This window comes from Syngnathus acus, chromosome 10 (assembly GCF_901709675.1).
Source record: "Syngnathus acus chromosome 10, fSynAcu1.2, whole genome shotgun sequence".
In the NCBI taxonomy this organism is placed as follows: Eukaryota; Metazoa; Chordata; class Actinopteri; order Syngnathiformes; family Syngnathidae; genus Syngnathus; species Syngnathus acus.
Window position 1 is genome coordinate 13073911 of NC_051095.1, and position 27077 is coordinate 13100987.

The window sequence follows — 27077 nt, forward strand, 5'->3', positions numbered from 1 at the left end:
TTTTTTTGTGTGGAGTTTGCATGTTGTCCCCAAGCGGGTAATCGGACTTTCTATAGTGGATGATTGTGAAAAAAAATACGCTGAACCCTGAATTAGGTTTTGAATCTTCACATGCAATGGACAGGACTTTTTCATTCAACCACAGAAACATGTTGCAATTGTAAAGAAGGACGCAGAGGGCCACAAACACAAAGGAAACGGGTGAAAATAAAATTGAGATTGTGGGTATTCTGAAGAGGAAATGATCCTTCACTCTGTTCAATGACTATACCAGAACCTTTCAGCAACAAGGACTCTCTCCATGTTTTGCTTTTCTATAAGAATGAATAGACTGTTGGAATAAGTATTATGAAATATAATTTTCCAGTGCAATCAAAAGCTAATACAAGCAAATAACCTTTTTTCATGGGTGACATTCACCACTAAGCCTTTCATAACAGCTTTTAACAGAAGTACTCTTTTACACCAAGAGCTAAATGTTATGAAGGCATGTCAATTGGAATCAGCATTCTTCATATTTTAATACCAAATGTATCCACTTGATTTTCACCTGTATGTATCATATTTCATACCACCCCAATAAAACTCTTTTCAAATAGACTCTGACACACACACACACACACACACACACACACACACACACACACACACACACACACACACACACACACACACACACACACTGTGATGTTTGCAAGACGAACATCTGTGCTGCCAAAGACTTTGCTAAACTGCAAGCACGCATTTAAATGCGCACACGTGTGCGCAGTGAGCACACATGGCCAATTTTAATGAGAGTGTTCATTTTAAGAGATGGCGCCTCCAGGTGAAATAATTGCCAGCATTTGTCCCGGACGGCTGCTTCGATTGCTCTCGAGCCGCTCGTCTTTATGGTCCACGCCGGGCCGTCAATGCCCCACCCATCACCCTGACTGCCGTCCTTAACTGCCGCTCGGCTGCGGACGGCCGCCACATGCTGCGAAGATGCGGCCGTTATATGCATAAGCACACATTGCAGACACCCATTTGCGCATTAATACTAAAAACACACAGATGCGTTGCGAGCCAAAGGCCAGGAGAGAACAATAAGCCCGCCTGACAATGGGGCTCCGAGGAATTCTCCTCCCCATTTTAATATTCAGCAGAGTGAATGTGGAGAGAGTGCGTGTCAGCGGGGACGCATGCTCATCAACCTCGCTAACACCGAGGTTAGACAGCCCCATGATTACAAAGTGCTCACAATTCGGTCCCACTATTAATCCCTAGCTTCGACTCCCCTCACTTCCTGTCTCCGAGCTCCCTACAGAGCGAGCACACTGCCAAGTATCACAGCTGTCACTTTTCTTTACTCTCTATTTTTCGCAACAGCCTGATGGAGCGAAGCTTTGATGGAAATTGAGATTTGATACAGTTAATTTCCCCGCCACTGTCTATTAAAATGTTTCAAAGCTGCACGAATGCAAATAGAAGGTCATCTAGAGGAGCTTACACTATAGAAAAAGGGAAGGCCGGTAGAAGCAACTGTCTTGAGTAGAAGATAGTCCTGTGAGTCATTTGATAAAGCCACGAAATATGACGTTACAATTTTTTACAACCAATTTTGCATAAAACCTTAAATAACTGCCAATTTGATACAGCTCATCAGATGTGTGTAAAGTTGCATAATTGGGACCTTGCTGAGTTAGTAATGCTCTGTGATTCTTTAAAATGTGTAAAAATTCCTTTCATGGGTTACCCTGAAAATTCGATGATTACCAAGAACAAGTCTATGCAAAATCAGTCTCAGTCTGTAATGTTACTGCAGACTCGCATACAATCAAATTGAGAGAGAATGACCAAAATTTGGGATTTCCCATTTCAAGAACAATCATGTGTCTCAATGTTGTTCTTAGGTGACATGTTTAGCTTCATATGTATTCATAATTGTGCTAGGCAAGGAATAGGGAACAACAAAGGATGGCTCCATGGACACAAGCAGCGTGTCCCCTTCAGCAATGAGATGCTCTCTTGTTTTTTACAGGACAAAACAAGTTAAGAGAGGGAGTGGTTGGCGTTACCAGTGAAGATTGATCAGTCTGAGAAGATATTGCCCACAACACTTGTGAAAAATAGCGCATAGCCCCCTTTTTTTTATTCTCCTACTATTGCTCAGTAAAATCCAAGCGAATAAATGTCACAAAGGGGAGTAATGTCTTTCCTTTTCCTTCAGGCCTATCATTGTTTGCAGCATTTTAATACCAGAACAAGTGACAAAAGCTATCTTCCTGTAATACCTCAACTGTTTTCGCTCCAATCTAGAGCCATTTAGGTTTTTATCATGAACTGAATACAAATATCTGCCTTTTAGTCAGTGTAGAATGGCAGTGAGGTTTTCAAGAAAAAGAACTTGATTTCACCTTTTACCCTCTACTGCATGAGAAAAGAGATTTATATACGAGTCTATTTGACAATATGCAATATATCTTCAACAAAAGCCTCGAGTTACCACTTGCAGCGTGATATGACACCAAAGTGTCAGAGAATCCTTTCCAGTGCAACGTTGTTTTCACTTCTACCCAGATTCTTTGTTTTTACCTTCCAAAGCCCTTGTCTGATTCACACTCCCTAAAGCTCTGCGTATTGTCTGGCACAAAAGTGACTGTTCGTTTCACTGAAGGTGGCATTTGCGGTTCATGCGTGGCAAATGGAGGTCATTAGAACCCCCTCAGTGATCATTTATACAGTGGATTAGCTAAGGTCATTCCAGAACAGCGGGCAACCTCCAACTGCTACGGATTTAGAGACAAACAAAAGAAAAAGAATCGACTGCCACTATCAGAAATCTTGATTAAGGTCATTTTACAGTGTAGTACAGTTTCAGGAAGACATAGAGGTATGTTGTAGATAAGGGATCTCGGAGTAATTTTTGCTTTATTTATCATATTTATGGACCTTTGGAGGGCCCTTGTGCCTAATCAGAGGCCAGTCAACGCTGTCTTCCTCAGCACATTCTGCATATCATTGCCCTACCACACCACAGTACCCCTAAAGAATACCCAAAGGTCGACTTCTTGTACAAGGGGAAAACTCATCAGATTTATTGTCTGTTCATCCTAACAACGGGAGGATCAAATCCGAAGTGCACAACCTTTGGTATTTTCAATTTTTGAAATTTTGGCCTCTAAAGTACATCGGGAGACCGAGTTGTTCAAAGTATTGATTTGGATGATTGATGGCTGGGCAACTTGGATGGTTTTGACAGTTTGTAATGTGCAAGGGGTGCAAAGCACAAAGCTCCATCTGTGATTATTGACATCGTCTCATGACTCCAAATCCAGTCAACAAGTGGACGTGCTTTGCAGCCATGCGTAGTTCCGCATTCCGTTTCAGGTCGAGCGGTTTTCCTTACACATGTTCACCATGCTGTGTGCATACAAAATAAATCAGTCGTCACAAATGAGACCTCGCCCCAGGGTTGTTTTATAAAAAGAACAATTCACCACATCACACACAACTTGAACTGCCACTCTCAACAGTGCCACTTTTTTCAACCAGTTAGGTTTAAGGATAGAAATATCAATATAAGACATACGTAAGACCGCTGACCAAGTTCCTCTAAGCATGTGCATCTTTGGACAATGAAAACGAGAACAGCTTTATTTGTCTCTATTTGTGTTTAAGCAAACGGCACGATAATGTCCCAGTTGGTTATGTAGTCTACTTATTCCGGGATGGAGTGAAAAAGCGAGCGAACGCAGCGGAGCAGTTAATGGCCTTGATGAGTTTGTCTCTGTACACTCTGTATTCCTGATGAGGACTTTTGTCTTGCTACAGCCAGTGTTCACCTGGGAGCTTGATTTTGCACTCAAGGTACAACCACTTAGGAAGTGGTGCTTAATGAAAGCTCGATTGCTTTGTTTAAATAATAATTAAAAAAAAAAAAGATCTATGCACAGCTGTAAAGCAAGGTTTCCTTACTGGGATATTTACACTCAAAGGGAATTATGTGCTGCATAGATCAAGGGTTGACCTTCATGAAGTATTTCAGAGGGTGATAATTATTTTGCATATTGTTTTGGGATGGAAACTTGCTAAGATTTCTTGTTTTTTCTTGTTGTCCTCCTTTACCGTGGCAACTAATTTTTTGAGTGATAATATTTAACATATCTGACAAGAAAAGTAAAGAGTTAAATCGTGTTGGTTTTAAACCACTTGAATATTGCATTAGTGCTTTTGCGTTGTGAAAGGATGACGTTCTTCACTCGAAACCTAATTTGTGCAAGATACACTGCAATATTAGCAGCAAGTGACTGGGAGTGCAAGCAGGCATCACGACATTTAATGAGTGTCATGAGCCAGAAATATTGAAAGCTCCTGTGTCCAACAGTTTTAGTTTGATCTTCCCCTAAACTGCAGTTAATGAACTGGCCCGGAACCAATGCAAAAGGCTGACATTTATGCATCCTCATCACGCGGCCGCGTCTCACTAATTAAATTGGATTCCCTCAGACTTTCTCTTGGTTGCTTTGTGTTCAGGCTGAACTGCACACAAACCTTCCGATAATGTTTTGACTCTTGTTTGTAGTGTTTTTAAGAAGATATCAGGCCAAGAATAGATATTTAATTGAATGATTGGGATTAACCAAGCCTGACATTTGATGTGAATGAGAACACTGAATCACTAATCCCCTGACTCTATCCTTCGTCCGTGTTGGAAAACAACGAACAATCAACACCAACTGCATTAATTGTATGTTTGGAACGAGCTCTCGAACATACGATTTCAAACAAGAAGTGTAAATAGCGTGTTCTTCTCTGTCCTTCCAGGCATCATAGCAAGCTGCTGAAGCAAGCATCAGTGAAGTGCACCTTCAGCATACACAGAAGAACAATTCTAGCGACCGGCGGGAGACTTTTCGCCTTGGACTGGCCATCAAAGCCGTGAATAGAGTGGACTACTTTTAACAGTGAGGCAGTAGCTGAAAGGAAAGGAATTCAAAATAACATTTTGTGCGAGGCGTCAAAAAATAATCTGTACATGACCGAACTGAATTGAGACTCCTTCAAGAGGATTTTTCAGGACACTTATCGTTGCTTAGCTCGCAAAGTAAAACCAGAGGACAACTTGAAAAGGGTGTGTGGTCCAACACAATTTTGTTTTTGCATGACCCACAGCTAACGCAAACATCCTGGAATGTCTTTGACTTCTGAGAAGGACACTCGTGCCTAACACTGATCTTGGGATTGTCTGGCCAAACTGTCATCTTTTGGTGTTAGAGGAGTGTTTTCTGAATTAGGCCTCTGGACGCTTGGTGAAGATTACTTGAGTTGGCAGGCCTAACAACCCTCTTATTCACAGATACAGTGAGAGAGCCTGGCAGTAAAAAAACACAGCACACAAATGTGGTGGCCCTAAGCCATGCTGGTGTTGCTACTGGAGCCCTGCAGTAAAGACTATCATTATCCCTATCATCATTTGTCCACGCTGAGGAACATCCCATTTCCCCAAGGAACTAAACTATACATCTAAACAACCCCAGGAAGACGGAGCGCAGAGACCGACAGTGACATCCTCAGTCGCTCAAACAAAACTCCTTTCAACCATTTCCTCAACGAGAAACGCGACTGCGGCAGAAGTGAAAGGCACAGACTGAAAAGGTTAGCAAGCCCCAAGCAATCATACCTAAGGTCGGTAAGACCTCTTACATTCTGTGTCATCCTCTTACACACACACACACACACACACACACACACACACACACACACACACACACACACACAGATCCTATTCGTTTATTTTCTAAAGAGCTCTTGAATGGTCCAATCACAACCAATTATTAATAGCGTATTGACATGGAACCAAGTACATGTCATCTGCAAAAAAAAAAAAGGGAACCACTTGATTTATCAAGTTCTTCAGATAAATTTGGGAAATGAAACGAAAGGAGAGGTTATAGCTGGGCCAAATATATAAACGAGTGGATTGATTGAATCTGAGTATGTGTGGCCAATTCAACCGACAAAGGGCGACACATGAGAAATATGCCAGAGGTAGAAATGGATTGGAGCGGGCAAAAGAAAATAGATTTGCTGTGAAAGAAAAAAATGGGTAAATAGCATAATTCCGAGGGTCATTCTCGAGATGTGTTAGGGAAAGAAAGTAAAGCTCAAAAAGGAGAAGCGTTATAGTGTTGTATTGACACATAAGCCTATTGATATTCGTAGACCGTTCCCAATGTCTGTATACCTTGAGAGTCAGATATGTTCCTTTTAAATGCTAAAATGGAAACTTGAAATTACGTTTGGAAGGGGAAAAAAGGAGTATAAAAAAAACTATTGGGTCAATACCATACTACCCAGCATACAGACTGTTTTTTTTTTTTGGGCTATTGCGTACCAACTTCCGTCAAAAGTAATGGTGGTTGATTTTCTTTTTTTTTTTTTTTTTTTTTCACAAAAAGGAGCACAAATGGGCACAACGACAGGGGCGGGGCTACGTCACTCTGGCCACCCCATATCTAGGGGGACATTTGTGACCAACTTTCCTACCATTTTCACATGGATGCAGTATGACATTATCTAGTTAATTAAGCTCAGCAGAAAATTGGGTTTCAGACTCAATCCTGCTTGTTTTTATAATAATAAGGCTTTTTGTCTTGCTTTACTGCCGTTGCCTCTCCACCTGTGACTGACAGAGCAGCTTTCCATCTGCCTCCTTTTCTCATTTTCATTTGTCCCCCCTACTCCTCCTCGGCAAATCCCCAAGCCCTTCGGTCCGTTCTATTGTTGCCATGTCTCATTCACTTTGCATGGATTTTGACTGCAGCTAAGGGGCTAGTTTGCATCTAGCAAGTTGGAGTTTGTATCCTCGCGCATGCACACGGGCGCATTTGCACAGAGAGGAAAGGAAAAAAATACTTGCCTTGAGAGGATTTGTTTGTCAAATGTGCTGTCAAATCATGTCGGGGGAAAAAAATATAGCCACAGGCAAAAAGAAAAAGAAGGGAATCAAATGAGTCGAGGCCACAGTGTAATCAACACAACTTTCACCACTGTGTTATTCAAGTACTAAAAATAGTTCACTCACAGCGAGTGAAATTGAGAGCAGACAATTATTTGGTTGTTTTCATATTATATATATTGGTGCGTACTGGCACACAAGCAAATACAAATATAGGCAGTTGGAAAAAGATTCGACCCTCTAAATGTCAGGAAATTTCAAGCCTGAATAATTCAAAGACATTTCACAAACAATAGAAAAACTAAGACAAGATGCGCATTATGGATGCCGGCTTTCATTGAGACAATGGTTTGTGAGTGCTTTATGATTGCTTCTTTAGTACGTATGTGTGGGCATTTCTCCAAGTATGAAGGGATTCAGCATTTCGATTGCTTCATTTCATTGTGGGGTTTAATGCAGCGCTGCCACACCGAGGTTATTACGCCTGTTGTCTTCACAGCTATCAACAGAAATGCGTACAATTAATCGGATTTCCTCCTCCCAATCATTTTGCCATTTTAGTTTCATGTCAGTCACTCCATTTCAGTTAATCTCTGTCACTGTCCAATTTTCTCCATCCCCGTCATCCATTTGGTTTCCCTGATTCTCGTAATCTTCTTCAGCCAATCACTCCACCACACAGCTCTCTCTGCGTTAAATTGCCCATTTGTCTTGTGCTCGGTTGCGCTGACCCAAATAATAATGGACAGGCTCTCCAGAGCATGTTTCACGATTCAATCCCCAGATCTACTGAAGTAAGAGGAAAAACTTTGCATTTAGTAACAGTTGACCGCATTCACGTCAAGCGGTTCAAGAGTGAAAGGCAGATCATCGACTAAAAACGTCCATTCTTGATCGTGTTTCAGCTGTTAAGATGCGTACAAATCTCTTTTTAGGTCACTGAAAATGCTATTCGGAGAGGTTTCCGTTGAATTGGGATTGTATTTTCCATCGTAAACTTTACTTTTTATACACTGCGTGGAGCAATGAGCAAGAAATCGGCTTTGTGCGAACATAATATTGTAAATACAGTCCACTCTTCGCTGAGCTTTGGCAGTAGTTTTAAAAAAGTTTCTTTTGTTTCCCCTATCAGGAGCTGGGCACCAACATGGCAACTGAAAGTCTTGCGGAGCTTCGCGATTGGCTCTTCCTGCTCCTGCTATGCCTCACCTTATTGGCTGAGGTGCTGGAACTGGCAGCGGCCGCAATCGCCTTGGAGACGGGTGAGGGAGAGGAAGGAATTGTGTGTCCCTCAGTCTGCCGTTGCGATGAGGGTTTTGTCTACTGCAACGACCGCGGACTCGGTCTAATTCCTCCTCTACCGTTGACGGCTGCCATCCTCTACCTGCAAAGCAACCGACTGAGTAATGCCGGCCTGCCTCAGTCACTGGAGCGCAGCACTTCCATACGAGTGATTTACCTGTATGCTAACCAGTTGGATGAATTCCCTATACACCTTCCACCTTCATTACGAGAGCTGCATTTGCAGGATAACAACATACGAACGTTACCACGATCATCTTTGGCCAAGTTACCACTACTGGAACGTCTACACTTGGATGATAATTCAATATCTACAGTTAGCATCCAGGAGCGCGCTTTCTCTGGGACTCCACGGCTCAGACTGCTGTTTCTCTCTCGGAACCACTTGTCAAGCATCCCTGCGGGATTGCCTGCGTCCTTGGAGGAGCTGCGATTAGACGACAACCGAATCAACACCATTCCCACACATGCCTTTCGAGGGCTCTCCTCCTTACGTCGCTTGGTCCTGGACGGGAACCTGCTAGCCAACACACGCATTGCAGATGACACCTTTTCCCGCCTTTCCAATCTGACAGAGCTATCACTCGTCCGAAATGCCATGCAGTCTCCACCGGTCAACCTACCGTCATCTCATCTCGTTCGACTCCATTTACAGGACAACGGGATGACTCACATACCGCGAGGGGCTCTGGACGGAATGCGACGGCTCCAGAAGCTAGACCTATCGGGAAACAATCTGACCAGTCTCCCTCGGGGGCTTTTTAAGGACACAGATAGTTTGGAGTTGCTGCTGCTACGAGGAAACCCCTGGTACTGTAGTTGCAGCCTTCGCTGGCTCCATGCATGGCTTCATAGCTGGGGCTCTGCTGTAACAGTCAGGGGTTTGACCTGTCAGGGACCTGAGGCAGTAAAGGGCCAGTCTCTTAAAGACCTTACCTATCTAATGGAGCAGTGTGAAGGACCTCCAGCTGGTCCGGCCACTGGTGTTGGGGTCAACCCATCAGAAAAGAACGGAGGAGGTGATGACAGCGTTGGAGGGGACGGGCAAGCTGTGGGCTCAGTTCCCCATGGCAGCACCACCACTAACTCTTTGTTGGTCCCCACGCAAGGTTCCCTCTTCACACTCCGAGCTAAGCGGCCGGGCCTAGTTATGCCTCTGCCTGCAGGGGGAGAGGGGCATGTAACCGGAGGAGCCCTGGAGTTGACCGTGAAAGCTCTATCTGCGGACAGCGTTCTGGTCAGCTGGTTGTGCCCACAGCCGGCGCCCTCGTTCCGTTTGTCATGGCTGAGGTTAGGTACCAGTGCGGCACTCGGTTCCATCACAGAGACTCTTGTTCCCGGAGAGAGAAGGCAGTACCATCTTACCCAACTCACACCGCGTTCACATTACCTTATTTGCCTGCTGCCATTACGACAGGAGACCTTTCTCGGCTCAAACATGGGGACGGCTCGCGTTGGCAGTGTTGAAACGAACAATAAAGATTCTACTCCAGCCTGTGCTCAGATAGAAACTGGAGAGGCCGTGGTGAACTCCAGGGGAGAGGGGTCGGATAAGGACACACAAGACTCTGAGCTATCAGCCTTGCCATTGGCAGGGATCATTGGGGGAGCCACGGCGTTAGTAAGCCTACTACTCATCTTTGGTATTTTTTGCTGGTATGGACAAAGAACAAGTTACAAGTCAGAGGACTCTCATTCATACAACAGAGGCCGAGGAGCAAAAAATTACGATGACTATGTAGAGTCGGGCACCAAGAAAGACAATTCTATCTTAGAGATCAGAGCCCCTCCAGCAGGGTTTCAGATGACAGCCATGGCTCACCAGCCACTGCAGCCCAAGCCGGAGGACGTCACCTACATCCACACCATATTCCCCTCTTCTTCTTCTTCTTCTTCCCATGCAAACGGGACGTACAGGAGCAACCACAGAGCCGGCAGCCTCAATGGCACCATTCTTAGCCAAACCAGCCAACATCATGTCACTTATGGTACCAACCGTGGCTACAGAGAGGGCGGTATCCCCGACATAGATTATGCCTACACGTGATGAAACAGGGCCGCACTCCCTGAGCCTTGAATGCCTGGCGCCATTTTACGATGACGACCCTGTGGCCACTGGCCATCTCTTGTCCTTGGTTTCCAAAGTACCCTTTGTGCCTCAGCTGGTTCAAGTCTGATATGTTTGCTAAGTAGAAGAGACCGTTTTCAGCCATGTGGATTTGGATATTGCTATTGCTATTGCGTGACAGAAGTAATTGTCCTGCTATACTGTACTCTACTACTGTAAAACATTACAGGAGGCCCTTCTTTCAGTGCTATTTATATATGGTTGGATTTTTCTCTTTTGGCTATCTCTGTGTCTTTCAAAACTGCTGTTCTTCATACACAGTAACTTATTTGAGGTTGATATACTAGGCTTAGCTGATGTAGAAGGAGATATATTTATACTACGCGGAAAGCCAATTAATGTGTATATAGATAGCTCCCACATCATCCGATCAACCATATGCTCTTTGCTGTCGATGACGGGATGACAGAGGAAGAAGTTGATGGCTGTTATAATCCACTGAAGACAGTAAATCGTGGTTGACATGAAAATACTTGTTCCAAGCGCGCCCCCTCCTTTACCCTGGATTACTTCACCCAATTTAATTGTTCCTCCTTCCTGCCTCTTTGTTTTTATCCGAGGCGCTTTCATTTCTCTCATGTCTTTTGTGGTGCCGTGAGTAGAGGACGACTTTGTTCTCGCCAAAGGAGCTGACAGCAGTGATAACAGTTCTGACAAAGACATGAGACACAAACCACCACATGGGTAGACTAATGAGTGGGGGAGAGAGAGCGAAAGGAGAGGGAGAGAGCCATTGTGATGGATGGATGGATGGATGGATGGATGGATGGATGGATGGATGGATGGATGGATGGATGGATGGATGGATGGATGGATGGATGGATGGATGGATGGATGGATGGATGGATGGATGGATGGATGGATGGATGGATGGATGGATGGATGGATGGATGGAAAGAGCAAACATGAGGAAGAAGAGAGAGTGAAGGCTGCTGTTTTAGGAATGCGATTGAAAGAATTGTGTTGGTTTAAGTAGGAGCAGGAACAATATAGAGGAAGAAGACAAGTTAAAAAGATTCTGGAACAACGCAAGTGTAGTTAAAACCTGGCTAGACATCTGGAGAAAGGTGACATGCATCAGAACCTCACCCCATCAATTTGACTACTGCACATCAAAAAGTCAAGTTCCCCAAATTATTTGGAGGACAATTAGTTTCAGTTCACAGTGGACTTCTTCTTCCTAGTATGAAATGAGATGCTAAATACAGATATTTTCAAGGACATGACATTATAGTATATGGTAATTGGAAGGTAAAAGTTAACCAGTTATCAGTTAACATTTGTAATATTTTTTAACCTGTTAAAATCACCCCTCATTGGAAGATTTTTTTTAAAACAATGATAACAATCTCGTAGAATTCCTTTGAATTCTTTTTTGTAGGGATGTTTGATTTTTTTATTTCCAGACCGATACCAGTATGAGTATTCACTTTTTGAATACTCACTGATACCGAGTACCATTACCTCACTTATTTTTTTATAGCTATACAATTTCATTCAACACAATGACGGCAAAAATATAGACAAAAACCTTTCTGAAGCAAATGATGATTCGCTGATATAGCAGCATAGTGCCCACTACAGCGGTGGAGGACTAAATAACTTAAGTATACGTAACCCAATACCATTATCGGCCCTTATCATCGGTACCCTCCCATCCCTACATTTCTGTGTGGTCCTACAACTCCTTTGCGCAAAAGCAAAATTGAAAAGGTTCCACAATTGCATATGATCTGATGCATGTGTCCATTCTAAATAAAACGACTTTATAACACTTGCTTAAGATGTAATATAATATAGATAAATATTAAACAATTGCTGATTGTTTTGACCGAGCGGATATTTCAGTTGCCATCTTGTGTGAGATGAACTAGCTGGAAAGATGCAGTTGACTCAGGGTCTATCGTCCAGTTTCGGTAGCCTTCATGCAGCAAAGACACACGAAGGGATGTTTTGATAACAGGGACAACAGGCTGACCGCCACACTGTGCACTTCAACATACACCACAAGACAACTGGGAGGTCACCAGCTGCTTTCCAAATGCCCCCGCCGGTATATTCTAAGGGAGGAGGAACAGTTGACTAGAGATATTGGCAAAGCTACTGTGTTGTTTTAATTTATTTTTTTAATGTCTGCACTTGTTTTGAGGTTTTTGTTTAATAGCACTGAGGCTACCTTTCACTCTGTAGAAATCTTTATTCCTTGAGAAAAAAAAAAAAGTCACCCTCAGATGTGATGATGAGAACGCTGTTATGTATAAAAATGGGTGCAAAATTTTACTCGTTATTGGTCTGTTGTCTTCTTTTCTACATGAATGAATAAAGGCTGAATAAAGAGAGCGGTCTTTCTAAGAGTTATCTTTGAGTGTATGACATACGTGTGTGGGAGGAGTGTCATTAAAACCAAGAGAAGGCTCCATATATCACTTGATTGCCTAAAGGGAAAAAAAAAATGAAAGTCCAAGATTATTCATATGATTTGTGATGAGAAGAAGAAGACCTCATTATATGGCACAATGCATCAGCAGATACATGCGGCCAACCAGTTTGGAAGAAAACCACAAAACACGAAGCAGACATATCCATCTTCATCCTGACACATTTGTGCGTCCAAGCACACCAGAAAGTTGCAAGTGTGCAATTGTTCAGATGCGCTTACGATCCTGACTAAAAATGTCGGGGACTATTCAAGCCAGTGCTAATGCTTGCTTGTCGAATGGATCGATGTGAGAGGCATATGAGTGTATCTTAGTGTGAGTGCTTGTGATAGGCGTGTCTGGATGGGAAATATGGTGTTATCTGAGGATGCAGACACAGCCCTGGTCAAATCAAAAATGACACCCAGAGAAATAATTTCAAACCTTTTTCCATCATTATGACCTGTGCAACTTATTTAATCATATTTAATTTTGATTTTGATTTGACTTTTGTTTTTCTAAACCCAATAATTGGTTTTGGAGTGGGCTTGTTAGTAGGGTTTTCTTCATGCAGAAAATCTGTTCTTATTTGTTTCAGCTTTTTCATAGTAAGGAATATTTGTCAAGTGCAAAATTATAATAAAAAAAATGCTGTGTGTGTGTGTATGAGCGTGATGGCGGGAGGCAGGCCGTCTGTTAACGGTCTTGATTCCCTTTGTAAGTCAACGGGTGTTTAGCATTCTGCTGGATTTAGCACAGATGCTCGTGAACCCCTACCCCAGATGGCGGACGCGAAAACAGATTGCGAGGATGTGAGGACTCGCGGCAGTGGCCATCATTAATGATGCTGGAGGCTCTGCAAAGACATCGGCAACGGTACACCTCCAGCAGGACGAGGTCTTGCCTTTCAGTGGGTGTTGTTTGCTTGCTTTGGGGTTAATGGACCGTGAAGCCGCACTTGGATTCTATGGCAGCCGAGCAGAAGGTCATGTCGCACGAATAAGGAGAATGGCCTTTCAAAACTCTGGAGAGGATGGAGTCTTTTTAACAGCACAAGCCAGGGTGTTAATGGTTGAGGCAGGGTCATAAGCCAGAGGTGCACTCAGCATTCTGATGTTTAGGAATCACAGATGCGCCACCAACGGTAAATATTGTATTAACGCCTCTTACTAGCTTTTAAGTTATCGTTTCTGTCAGTTTACTTTTATTGGTGTGTGTCTGTTCCGAGGCTTCATCATTTGTTTATTGGCCATTTTCATATAATGAGATCAATAACAGTAAAAATTTACCGCCCTGAATTTCCTTTTTTTTTTACTGCTATGCGAATTATTGGAAGTTGTTTTCATTCAAATGGTAATAATCGCTTTCAAGAAAAAATATATTCTGAAGTAATATTTGTCAAATGTTTAATGTCAAATTGTCTTTACCGTTATGTCCCAAATTAGGTTTCGTGATTTGAAACCTGTTTTCAGAATCTCCTATTTGTTTTTTTAATATATAAAATGTTTCTACTATTACTTAATATGCCTCGTCCATGAAAACTAGCACTGTTTTCTTTTTCAGTGTTCTTTATCAAATGGTCTATCTTTGACATTCAGGTTTGCATTTTGCATTCACACAATAGCTGACAGCAAAACAAATGGAAAGAAACGTATGAAATTGTGACAGTGTCATGACTTTACCATTATTACAATTGTGTAAAGACAAGTGGAATAGGTTTAATGAGTAATCAGGATGCAATGTTTGAAGGATAACATGGAAATTGTGCAACTCACAGGATTTATTTATTTTAATTTACAATTACGCGAGAAGCGTATTTCAGTGTGCCACCACAATTTGCTCTGTCGGTGAGTATTGCAATTTCTAAGATTTTTAAATAATAACTTTTTAAAAGTACTGTTTTAAGCATGCTGTTTCGGAATTGGAAAGCTTCACACATAAAACCAACGTGGCGTTAAAAAAAATAGCTCCATTAGGTTTTTTGTGTTGTGTCTATTCTTGAGCAAATAATGACAAATATATGGCGAAGATCAATATACACCTACAATATCTAACCAAAGCACACATTTTACATGTAGGGATAGAACTCGAAAACCACTTCTTTTTTTTTTTTTTTTTCTAAACAACCAATGATTCGGCTAATCGATTCCTCTTGGGTTTTAAATGAGTGATGACATGATGGCACACACAAGAAAAGTAGTTTAGTTTTGAATTTTTTCCAGCATGGCATCAGAAGCTCTCCGAAATTTGTATTTGAAGCTTTTCTTGCAATACCGTTTCCAGTGAGAATTTGCGCATTGAAAATCCTATTTAAGATGTTCAGAGGCTAATATCCCATCAGGCCTGGTTCTAATTGCTTGAGCTTATTAAGAATCTTTGTGCATTTGTCACTTGGCTCTGACTCTGACAATAAAGCTGACTCTGACTTCCATTAGCAGTCTGCGACACACTGTGGCCTCTCCACCAAAAGGTTGAGGACCCAGGTGAGGGGTAGGTATCTATGACAACCTCTGTATTTCAGAGAAGACAGTTTTAAATTACCGTAATCTTCCTATCCAGCCATGACGGTGATGTGGAGAACAATCCATATTGCATCGTTTCTGCGTTCTATATGCAAACTGTACACTCATGCGGGTGCTTTTCAATGCAAAGGCCAGGTTAAGTGCAATTTTTCCGCTGTGTTGCGGGAGAAGCATCTACTCTTTCCCACAATGACCTGAGATCATTATAGAGATATATAGTACATCACTTAGTAGGTCAATCATTCAAATTTAAATACATTGCAAGAGTGAAAAGAGGGCTGAGTCACAGACACAGCATGTAGCGAGACCTCTGAGGTCCTTGGATTTAATCCCATTTTTGAAACAATTTTTTCCCACAGAAAGAGATAAATGATTTCATTGAATACTGCGCCTATGCATACCAAGGTCAACTTTAATCAACTCTACAGTACAGTTCAGTTCTGAGAAGCATTTTTACTTTTACTTTTCTTAAATGTCATTTAAGTGTAAAAAAAAAAATAATATATCAAAAACAGCAGAAAAGACTTCACGCAACTCACTTAACAATGTACACACATTTGATGGGACAGTGACCTGTACTGTTCAGCTTTTGTCATGAACGTTACTTTTTTTCCTGATGTCATTGTCATATTTTATTTTGTTGGCATCGCTCGTGCCCTTCTGTGGTGGCATCACCCGAAAATAACTATAATATTAATAATTACCGTATTTTCCGCACTAAAAGGCGCACCGGATTACAAGGCGCACCTTCAATGAACGGCCATTTTAAAACTTTGTCCATATATAAGGCGCACGGGATTATAAGGCGCATAAAATAGAAGCTATACTGCAACAAACTGAGGTTGACTAGGGTTGCGGTATGCATCACTAGCCAATAACCAACGAGCCCTCTGTAAACAATCGCGTTTCTCAAACGATCTCCTATAAAATGATCGGAACTGACTAAAGTTCGATCTAACGCATTGGTACTACTTACCTATGTTTCCCTTCCATATCGATCCGTAGATTTACTCGAAACATTAACAGAGCAGCCTATTTTGACATGAAATAGCCTGGTACGTATAGCAGCTATTGTTATAGCATTAGCCATCCGCAAAGTCCCATGAGCCTCAGCTCGCAATCTCCCATGAGCTTCAGCAAAGTGTAAACAATCGCGTTTCTCAAACGATCTCCTATAAAATGATCGGAACTGATTAAAGTTCGATCTAACGCATTGGTACTACTTACCTATGTTTCCCTTCCATATCGATCCGTAGATTTACTCGAAACATTAACAGAGCAGCCTATTTTGACATGAAATAACCTAGTACGTATAGCAGCTATCGTTATAGCATTAGCCATCCGCAAAGTCCCATGAGCCTCAGCTCGCAATCTCCCATGAGCCTCAGCAAAGTGTAAACAATCGCGTTTCTCAAACGATCTCCTATAAAATGATCGGAACGACTAAAGTTCGATCTAACACATTGGTACTGCTTACCTATGTTTCCCTTCCATATCGATCCGTAGATTTACTCTAAACATTAACAGAGCAGCCTATTTTGAAATGAAATAGCCTCGCGGGTACAACAGCTATTCGGTGACGCCCCCTGACTACAGTTGCCGTAATGTTGGGAAGCGATGCGACCTTGTAATTTACTAGTCGTACTAAAACGTACTGAAACATTTTGGCAGAGCACTGTGTACAACCAGTATGGATCAACAAATTCATCAATTGATCCATATATAAGGCGCACTGGACTATAAGGCGCACTGTCGGCTTTTGAGAAAATTTTAGGTTTTTAGGTGCGCCTTATAGTCCGGAAAATACGGTAATCTTATTATTACTATTCTGACAACATCCATAAAATTGTCAAAGTGTGTGAGTGTGTGTGTGTATGTGCGTGCGTGCAATTGAAGATAATAAATAGAATTTCTGTTATTTGCTTCTTGGAAAAAACACTAACATTGCTCTGGGAAAGTGTTGGCGGAAGAGCTTGATTGGTGACGTGTTTATGTGGCTTAAAAAATTTTTTCTTCTCTGTAAACAAGAGCGCTCACTTATTTTCCACTCTCTGGAATCTGCTTCCAACAGTAGGAAATGGCCAAAAGCTGTCAGGAACGAGCCAGCAAGATCCAGCATGTGCGGTGGAATGGCACACTGCGCGGGACAGATCCGACAAACAGATTTCACCATGGCAAGAAACATGATGTCTTTAATTCTTTGGATATTTTGATGAAAACATTTCAAGAGGCCTGGGCACTGTTTCAAATAGTATGTGTGGTAGGGGGGCATAATACCTTCAGGCAATTAAAAGTTTGACAGTATTACAGCATTATTCCGATCAGCATCTATTATATTTTACCAGGTAATATACCGTATTGGCCCGAATATATATATTTTTTGCATTGAAATAAGACTGAAAAAGTGCGTGTCGTCTTACACTCGGGGTCGAGACATTATACCCATGCACAACGCTAGATGGCGCCAGATATCTTCATAGCGAACGCCGAACTTAACTCCCCAGGCCAAAGCGAACCCCTGTCACGAAGAAGAAAAATAAAAAAAGCGGTAGCAGTTTGCATTATTTTATTGCAATGTTTTTCCTTATTCAGATTTGTTTCAAGACTACAGTTACAGTTAGACTTTACTTTGATGGTTAATGCAGTTATTGCAATTTTGTTGTTTTATCACAGTAGATTGGTTTATTTACATTTCAAAAACCAGAATCCATTCATTTACAAATATGATTGCACTTTAGTTTACATATTTAAATGTTCAGATATTAAGATGTGATCGACAGTTTTTGCATGATTTGAATGAGACAAAATAACATGCTTTTTCTCTCGAATATATTGTTATAATCATTTGTTTCAGATGTACTGTAATTATTTTCTGTATAAAAATTAAATTTGGTGTTCAAAAAGTCTTTTATCAAACTTGAGTCTTGAAAAAGAGGGGGTCGACTTATAATCAGGGTTGTCTTATATTCGGGCCAATACGGTACTTGTTCAATTCCATTTCTTTTGCACTGTCTCATGTGCTGCTGAAAGAAACATCTGACACTTGCAAAGCTGTATGTTCCACTGTGACTGTGCCCTGCAGGTGAAGGTGAAAAGTGGATTTTTCCTCATTTCTTTTACTATGAACAGTTTCCTGCTGAGGCCCAAAATGACAGCCAGAGTTCAACTGGCGGAAAAGACTTCAGTTGCAGCAGTGCAGCTTAAACAATGACACGAAGCGCGCTGTGAAGCTCCATAAAGCCGAGAGCAGCTGCACCCGGGCGATAATTCTCTCTGGGTGGGATTTTATACTGTCATTTAAGGGATTATTATACAACTATTGATTACAGCCATTTCAATACAGGAGCTCAGCTTAGCCCAGTGCAGCAAAATGCATTTTAATAAATTCCTGTTGTGTTTCTTTTTGCAGCCACTTCCCCTTGTCCGTGCTTAAAAAATGTGTAGTCTAGGAGTGAAGCATCTGAGTGTTTGCATATGTTATGTTCCTTAAGCAAAAGGTCAATGTATTCCTGTCAATATACGCATTCCAGGAAATGTACGTGGGCTTATTTCACACATAAGCGTTTTCACACAGTCTTACTTTAAAATGACAGTTTAGAGTCTATATTGACTGTAATTAAAGTCTCTAATCCACAAAATGAAAGGCATGAGGAAATAAGTGTGATTAAAACCATTTTTTAATAGGCAGGGCCAAAAGGAGAGAAACGCCATTTGCTGCAATGTAAGAATAAAGGTGCAAGGGCATTCCGAGCTAATGATACTACAACATATAAAGCAGTGATTTAAAACAGCACACATTGGCCAAAAAGGCACATACCCTAAGGAAAAGAAAAATCAATATTCAGCACACATGCTCAGATTTTCAAACATCTAACTCTAATCCGTCTTGGAGCCCCAGTCTGCATTTGCAATCCCTTCATGAAGTCATCGTCGGAAAGCGGACAGAACCACGGCAAACAAACGAGAGACGGGTAAACAAGCGCACCTGTTCACCCCTTGAGCGACAGGGGACTGATGGTCCCCGAGGATCGAGCGAGCTGGAAAACAAACAACTGATTCATTCTCTCTGCAAAGAGAGGAACGGCGAGCTACCTCACAGCTATGAAGTGATCCAGCAACAAGAAAACATTAAGCCCTGGCCTGCGATCCTCTGAAGCAATACCCGGAGAGGACATCACAAGAATCAACAAGGTAGAGGGAAAATTAAAAAAAAAAAAAAAGTAAAGAAACAGGCTAACCTCGGGGGATTAGACGAACACCAACTGCATGAACAAGAATGGTGTCACTGCTTGAAGCCTCAGCAAGAAATTAGCCTCACATTCATGCCATAACTATGTCATTAAGATGCACTTTATGTATGATTCCCTGAGGAAATAAGACGCTAACTACAATCAAGACTCTAAAACAAGCACATTGTATTGCCTCGTGTGGGACACACAAAGGAATCTTACCTTTTCATATCTTATCCTTCCCAACATTAATTCTGTATATTTACAATATACTATGTACTTTTATTTTTAACTGAGAATAGGCCCCAGCTCTCAGTGACCCTGAACATGATGAGCGGACAGAATAAGAAAAGGATGGCCGGAAAATAAACTTTAGAATATGGTGAGATCTCAAACACTACAAACATAAAACAAGATGCATTAAGACAATTGTAAGCACAAAAGGATATCTGATGTCTCAGTGGGATGGTGGCAACCAGACAACACCAGCTAGGATTCAAACTTTCCTCTCTAGCGGAACCTCGCTTTAATCAGCGCTAGCACAAAATTTCGCACAAAAAACAAACAAAACAAAAAGGATATTTCTAAAGCAGTACTACTCGGAAACGTTACCAGTCCCTGTCGGTCGATGGCACCGCAGCACTGTTTACTGGTGCTGTGGCCAATTGTGACCGTTTCTGGAACTAACAGACTCAAATTTATATTTAGACACAAATCAAATTGTTTTAAGAAAACAACTGAAATAGTGGCTGGATTCAGGCCAGATTTGCTTTTATTGAGTGAGACGGACTTGTGAGCACAATCTCTCCTACACAATATAGAATTTTTGTGATACTATTGACTGTACGGATATTTTTCTAAATTGATGTTTGATTTTAATGCTTCTCATTTTAGGTTGTTTGTTTTTTTACATCTGCCCAAGGGACTGCCAATGAAAATGAGGTTAATTGAGCTAAACTGGGCCAATTTACACTGTACAATGTTGATTAATGTGTATTGTCCCTTATAAATAAATAAATGTAAAATATTAAATAGCTGCTTTAGAAGGGGGCTTTTGAGTAGACTGGACACTATTTCTGTCCGGTGAATTCAGGATTTGTTGGTTCCGGTCCATTAAATCTCGGTTCCACTGTATATTTCCGTGATTTTCATTGATCAACCCCATCAATCTGCACAACATCAAAGATTTCTAAAATCCGTCAAAAAACCCTTGATGGAGGCTAATGCAGTGAAGCCATCTCTTTTTGGTGCCCAGTCCCCATTGAAATTGCAGCAATTAAGCAAGGATACGTATATGTAAGGCCACGGAGGTAAGGACAAGCAGTATAATATAGTCATGCAGACACAAATGAAGAATAGTAGTAGTATTTTTCTGTATTGTGATATTATCTGTCTCCATGTGCCGTAATATACAGTAGTATAAGTAATAAAGTTACTGGTCTGTACTCATTATTCAATATTACCATACTGAGACTGACATTAGCTGGGAAATGGACTGAATTTATTTTTTTTCTTTCTTTATGCAAAGGCTAAAGAATCAGACGTGCTTTCATCTCCTTTCCACATGAACAATCTGTGAGCAGAGGCAATTTGGGAGAAGGGCGCACTGCAGGCGGCTCTGTGTTTGGACGTCTACTTCCACAGCTCTCAGCTTTCACTCATGCTCGGCTTACCGCCCAACTCGGCAGGGCTCCACTCTGGACTAGACTCAGCCCTTGTACTAAGGGCATATTGTGGCATCTCTCAAACACTGACACTTAGCAAAAGCTCATGTACGATAGCATAAATATTGAGAAAGTAAAATTGCATAGTCAATTTCTTGAACAAAATCTTAACCCCTCTCATTCAGATGCTTCTTTCTCATGTGAGTGGCTGGCAGAAATGTGCATATATCTTCAATTTCTTGAATAAAATCTTAACTCTCCACATTCAGATGCTTCCTTCTCATGTGAGTCGCTGGCACCGTTGCGCCTGCTGACGTCAAGGAAGAGTATCGCTACATATCCTGAGTCTAAGGGATTCCGCAGGCTTCAAGGCGTAGCCCACAATACAAACTTTAAAAAGCCACTCATATTAGTAACCATCCTGGTCAATATCACCGTAACAAAATGCATGCTGTCAAAAGTTATTTTTGTTAATATTTTGGGGCGTCTGGAACGGATTGATTTTATTCACATTATCTTCAATGGGAACGGTTATTTTGGATTTCATGTATTTTAGTCAGACATTCTGGAACAGATTGATTTTATTCACATTATCTTCTATAGGAACAGTTGTTTTGGATTTTATATATTATAGTCAGACATTCTGGGACGGATCCACTGTACTCATAAACATTGGCACGCAAATGCTGCATCACTATCGAGTCAAATAATAAAAAAATAAAATAAAAACAGTTCTTTCTTGTTATAATTGATCAGTAAGTAATATTTTCAGAGAAGCCGTTTAAAAAGATCCTAAAGCAACAATGCAAAAATAATACAGGCATATTACAGATCATTTTGAAGAAGAAAGATCTGGCTTGTGGTTTACAGCTCTTTTTCATTATCGGAAAAAGTAATGAAAATCAGCAAGCTCACTTTGGCATAATCCTGCTGACACAGACTAACACAGAAATCTAATTAGACGGAGCAGATGCAATATAGTTATCATGCTGATAAATGTGTTGACGGTGAAGAAAAAACAATTAAAGGATAAACATGTCTTTTTCTCGACATTATCAACCTCAGTTTATTTGTCAGTTCATTGGGGAGCCATTCATGATTTGTAGTGTGCTTAAAACACAAAGAATAGAATGGAAAATAACTGCAAAAAATTGCTTTTTGAGTGCCAGCAATAAGGGAATTGTGGTTGAACAATGTCATGCATTGCTGCCACAAACAATGTTGTTGGGGGAGAAAAATGCTCTAGTGATACTTTAGTTGTTAGAGAGTGCAATTTTCAAAGAGGAAAGTTGAGAAAAAAGAAAATAAATATAGTGCAGAAACTTTTAGATCTCATAATAATACAGTATTAGTCAGTGTGGTATGGCACTGTATGTATCTTCTAAATAATCATACTCAAGATAAATGTCAGAATATGCACCTGCCATAGTGCTTCCCACTTCGCTGAACTGCAACTTTGTGAACTTGCTTTCCCCCCCACCCAGTGTTAGCTAACCTCCAGAACTATGTTGACAGCAAGCAGCATTATCATTCAGCTATGCAATCTCTGCTGGTTGTAAGCACATTAACAATGCATGAGTAACTGTATCTTTAAAAATACATAAAAACACGCAAACATTTGCAAAATGCTGACCGAGCGCTTTCACTTTCCTGTATATGCCTGCGTGTAGATAAATAGATGACATGACTCGATCTTGCAGGAACAAATGTGATTGAGGCATCCTTTGAATCCCAATAAATAAAAATAAAAAACCTTGCCCTCATTGGTTTGAATGGCAAGCAAAACACCTGGACGTATTTTGCTTTCACTTTAGTTGATGAGCACAGCGCCCTGGGGAGAGGGATAAATAATCCTCTTTAATCACAGCACGGCATGTTAAGAGAGAAGATTAAACCAAAGATGTGTCTTTGTGTGGGTACTTAAAAGAGATGTACGTATTTCGGGGGACTACTAAACATCCATCCATCAACCATGATGCGCATGAATTAAAACATCCCGGCATGGGTTGAATGGAAGCCATTTAATGTGTGTATAAAAATGGCTGGATATGAACTGATGAAAAATGTACTGCATGTTACAGACTGTAATCACTTTTATTCACTCAACATCAAACTGTATAAAACTGTGCATCTCTGTTATTAAGGCTAATTTAATTTTGAAATGGATTGTGCCACATTTAACAACTGTCTGTGCTTCAGACCGGTGTAATCCCTAAATGGATTGTCGTCTAACCATGTGCGTTGGGATACAATAGTGGAGCCCACTCACACTCAGGTAATTCAGCATGTTAAGTGGATTCTTGCTTTGATAGTCATTCAACTGCATCCTACACAATGCTGCCATGTACCCTGAGCAGCCAAAACATCAGATCTAATGAGGTCCATAACAAGAGTTGGATCAAGCAATTGGCCTTCATGAAGATAATGATGGTCAGTTTTGATTAACACGAGAATTACTTTAACGGTTTGCAGTGGTGTGGAACTACATGGCAACAAAAAGCCATTGACAAGTAAATGAAACAAGAATTGAATTTTATTCCCATTCATTCAATGGGGTAAGATGATTTTATAATAGTATTTGATTAAACCCAAGGCATCACTGTATATATTTTGTGTCCTAATCAATGCCCAGTATTGGCAGACACTTGAATTGTTTGAAATGTATCACTTGAAAATTAAATAAATTGGATATAAAAGGCACTAATTGGGCATTTCGACTCGCAGTCAATTCAGCACCTCTGCAAAGGCAGAATTTTTCATGCAAAACTTTTCCTTATCACAAATGGGGGGAAAACACGCTGCTGAGACCTGTCATGCTGAATATACATATATTGCACACAAAAAATGGGCTTTTGACACATTAATGAATCCCCATAAACAAATCAAATATGGGCTGCCTTGAAACTCAACACTTTCTCCGTACAAAACAGGCACACACTGACGACCGCAAAAGGACATGCTTATCAAATCATCTGTGAAGTGAACGGATCAGAGAAAAAAGTTTGGACACAAAAAAAAAAAAAGCAATGCTTGAGAAAATCCTGATGAGAAAGCGTTTCATTATCAACCAAAGGGCACTCTGCATGTTTGTCAGAGCTCGAACCAACCAGAGCTGCCCGTTCTAGCTTTGGACAATAGTGACAATAGGATAAGTGGATAAATACCTCCCATAAATAGTCATGTCATTTCCTACGCCCTGATAATGCAGCTGGGTCGCTGCCGCACAGAGCGCCTCTATCAGATGCCGATTTACAACAATGGCGGATAGATGGCAATTATAAGATGGTAATTGTGTGCGGTGTTTGTCGTGTTTCCTGTACGCCTGCTGCAGAGGTGTGTGTGTGACGGTTTTGTCTGCGATGAGGACGTGATCAGACAATGACAATGATCTACTGGCAGTGGGGAAGAGGAAGCTGGGCCTCGGGGTTGGTTTGAAGCCTTTGAAGGCTCTACTCACACTCGCATGTCACTTTGTTCAACATGTTAGGATAACCCAAGAGACAGGCTTATTGTCACCATGCATTAGAGTGCATTACTGAAATAATGACGATAAACCCTTGTAATTTCCATTCATGTTTTAGCATGATTGGCCAAATTTGCTTATAATACCAGGTATGAAATGTAGCACACGTTATGTGAACATCATTTTGTTAAAAGACAATTTATTTTCTACCATTATTCTTTTTTTTAAGATTTTTTCGCAATGTGCTTGTTGTGAAGACGATATATGTTATACGACAATGCTTTCACTTTCACTTTATAATAAAGACAAAAAAAAATATGGATTCTTTAAATTGTTCCCTTAATTCGTCCATATTTTTAAACAACTGAACTGCAGCCGCCAAATACTTTGAAGACGCAAGCGGCATTTTTATGGTAAACTGATTATCAGGCTGTCAGCGGAACCAATATTTTGCAAAGACGGACAGGCAGCGCACTATTATTGCTACAAAGAGCAGGAAATATAAAATCATTAGTCATCAGGGGAGTACATTAAGCGAGTCAAGGAATGAGACGGAAGTTTGACAGTTTGGCTGCTTTACAATGTGCACGTTACTGTCACACTGCCAGATATCCTCAAAGGACAATATCAAAAACCTAGGTCACATTGAATTGATCATGCTCAAAGCCAAATAATACTTGATGTGCCCTGACATTCAGTCAAGTAGCAAGCAGCATTTATTAGTGGATTTTTCATCTGAGGTTGGGATGACATTAGATTTGACTGCAACCAGAAGGCACACTATATTTAGATCTGTATTAGTGAGTACTTTCAGCAAATAAAGCGGCAATTTGTAGTAATTCGCCTATTAAAAAAGGGCCAAATTATGGTACGTTGTCTTTTTTCATTTGGTTTCAAAATCCCAACAATAGGGAGAGTTTGGGAATTGAAGAAAAATAATCTATAGGGAGAGTTTGGGAATTTAAGAAAAAAATTGCATAGTATCTATGTAGTGCATTTTAATTATTTATTGACTCTTTAAGGGAAAAATAAATTAAACAAAAAATATTTTAACCGTGTGCCTGTAGCGCTTTGCAATTATAATGAATGAAAAGTGCATTCTAAATATATTATTCTCATTACTATTACAAGACTTGATTTTGAATGTGTAATAATTGAATTTGCTTAAAGCATTATTCCTAAAAAAAAAAATGTCCATAGAGTGCCATGCAAACTATTCAACAAGTTTATCTCTCAGATCCACAATGCAGGTTCTTTTGTGGTTCAATATGCAATCTCAGTTCACGTATTACCCAAGCAACGCATCTGCTGCCTCTATTACTCCGATTTGTTGTGACAGTTCGGAGGGTGCGCACATAAGCCGCAACTCGGCACACAGTAACAGCCGTAGGTAAACAAATTAAACATATACAATTTAGAGACGGTTTCCCTTTAAAGGCCTCACTTCATTAACATGAGTCTCAACTGGGGGGAAAAAACAAAGAAACACGCCCGTTTTCACTCCGTGACAGTGGCTCCGATGGACTAAACTCCTTTTCTCCTTTACTCGCCGATTCACTCCATCTCTTTCCATCTCCCGTATCGGCGCAATCAGGCTAATGAGGCTAGCGCATTCTTTTTCCCTTCCTGCTTGCTAAAGTGCCGATTGATTGGAGGGGTGGGAAAGCTCTTAACAAGGGAGGGGTGGGAGAAAAATAATTAGCAAGAATGAGCTTTTTTTTGCAAACTCCAACAGTTTGGCTTTTCTTTTTGCACTTATTTACTGACACGGGCAACATTAGGGATTAACTTTGCAAGGGTATACTACGTTAACTTCTCAATGTCAGGCTGTAAATCTGTCTCAAGCTGTAAACCCAAGCCCGTTTGTCTATGATGATGTCGAAATGGAAGCGTGGGTGGAGGTGGGCGGTTGATGCTATGGCGGGCAAAACTCTGGAGATGTGCAAAACAGCATGAAGCGTTATGATTTTTCATCCATCTTCCCTGACACAAACGACAGTGGAGCATCCCACACAAACTCAAGGCAGTGAACCTTGAAAGCTCCAAATTTTCAGTACGCTGAGGACATTAACGCCGTCGCCCAAATGACCAGTAAAGTCATGTTTCTGACAGTGGCGGCGTGATTAACTCGGACAGATCTGGACTGGAAAAAGTGGAGCAGTGGCCCTGTCTAAAGTCATACTGCGGCTAATTCACACAGCCACCGCAGTCTCTCAGAAGCACGCCGTCGGCAAAGACGTAGATTCGAGAGGACAGACTGGACATAACAACGTGACTCCAGAGCTGTGATGTAAACTGATAAAGATTCCAGCGTGTGGATTAAAAATAGGATTAGACAGGGCTAAGCAGCCAAGTTACAAAATACAACTTTTGAGAACTACAACTTAGTGTGACAGACTTTGGTGATCATAT

The 27077-nt window shown here is 41.1% G+C and overlaps 2 protein-coding genes and 1 long non-coding RNA gene across 9 annotated transcripts in view; 2 read left to right on the forward strand and 1 right to left on the reverse strand.

Annotated features, from left to right (window-relative positions):
- flrt1b (fibronectin leucine rich transmembrane protein 1b) overlaps positions 1-11145 on the forward strand; it is a 37058-nt gene extending 25913 nt beyond the window's left edge. For all 3 annotated transcript variants that reach the window (XM_037262424.1, XM_037262423.1, XM_037262422.1), the window contains exons 2-3: positions 4807-5637; positions 8073-11145. In XM_037262424.1, coding sequence (XP_037118319.1) covers positions 8088-10289 — 2202 coding nt within the window. In that variant the 5' untranslated portion in view covers positions 4807-5637; positions 8073-8087 and the 3' untranslated portion in view covers positions 10290-11145. The remainder of the gene's footprint in view (positions 1-4806; positions 5638-8072) is intronic.
- macrod1 (mono-ADP ribosylhydrolase 1) overlaps positions 1-27077 on the reverse strand; it is a 127866-nt gene that overhangs the window by 91089 nt on the left and 9700 nt on the right. The gene's annotated exons all lie outside the window — the stretch shown is intronic.
- LOC119129279 lies at positions 19215-21386 on the forward strand. The gene is made up of 3 exons (XR_005099159.1): positions 19215-19500; positions 19836-19920; positions 21067-21386. It is a non-coding gene; the product is annotated as an uncharacterized LOC119129279 (long non-coding RNA).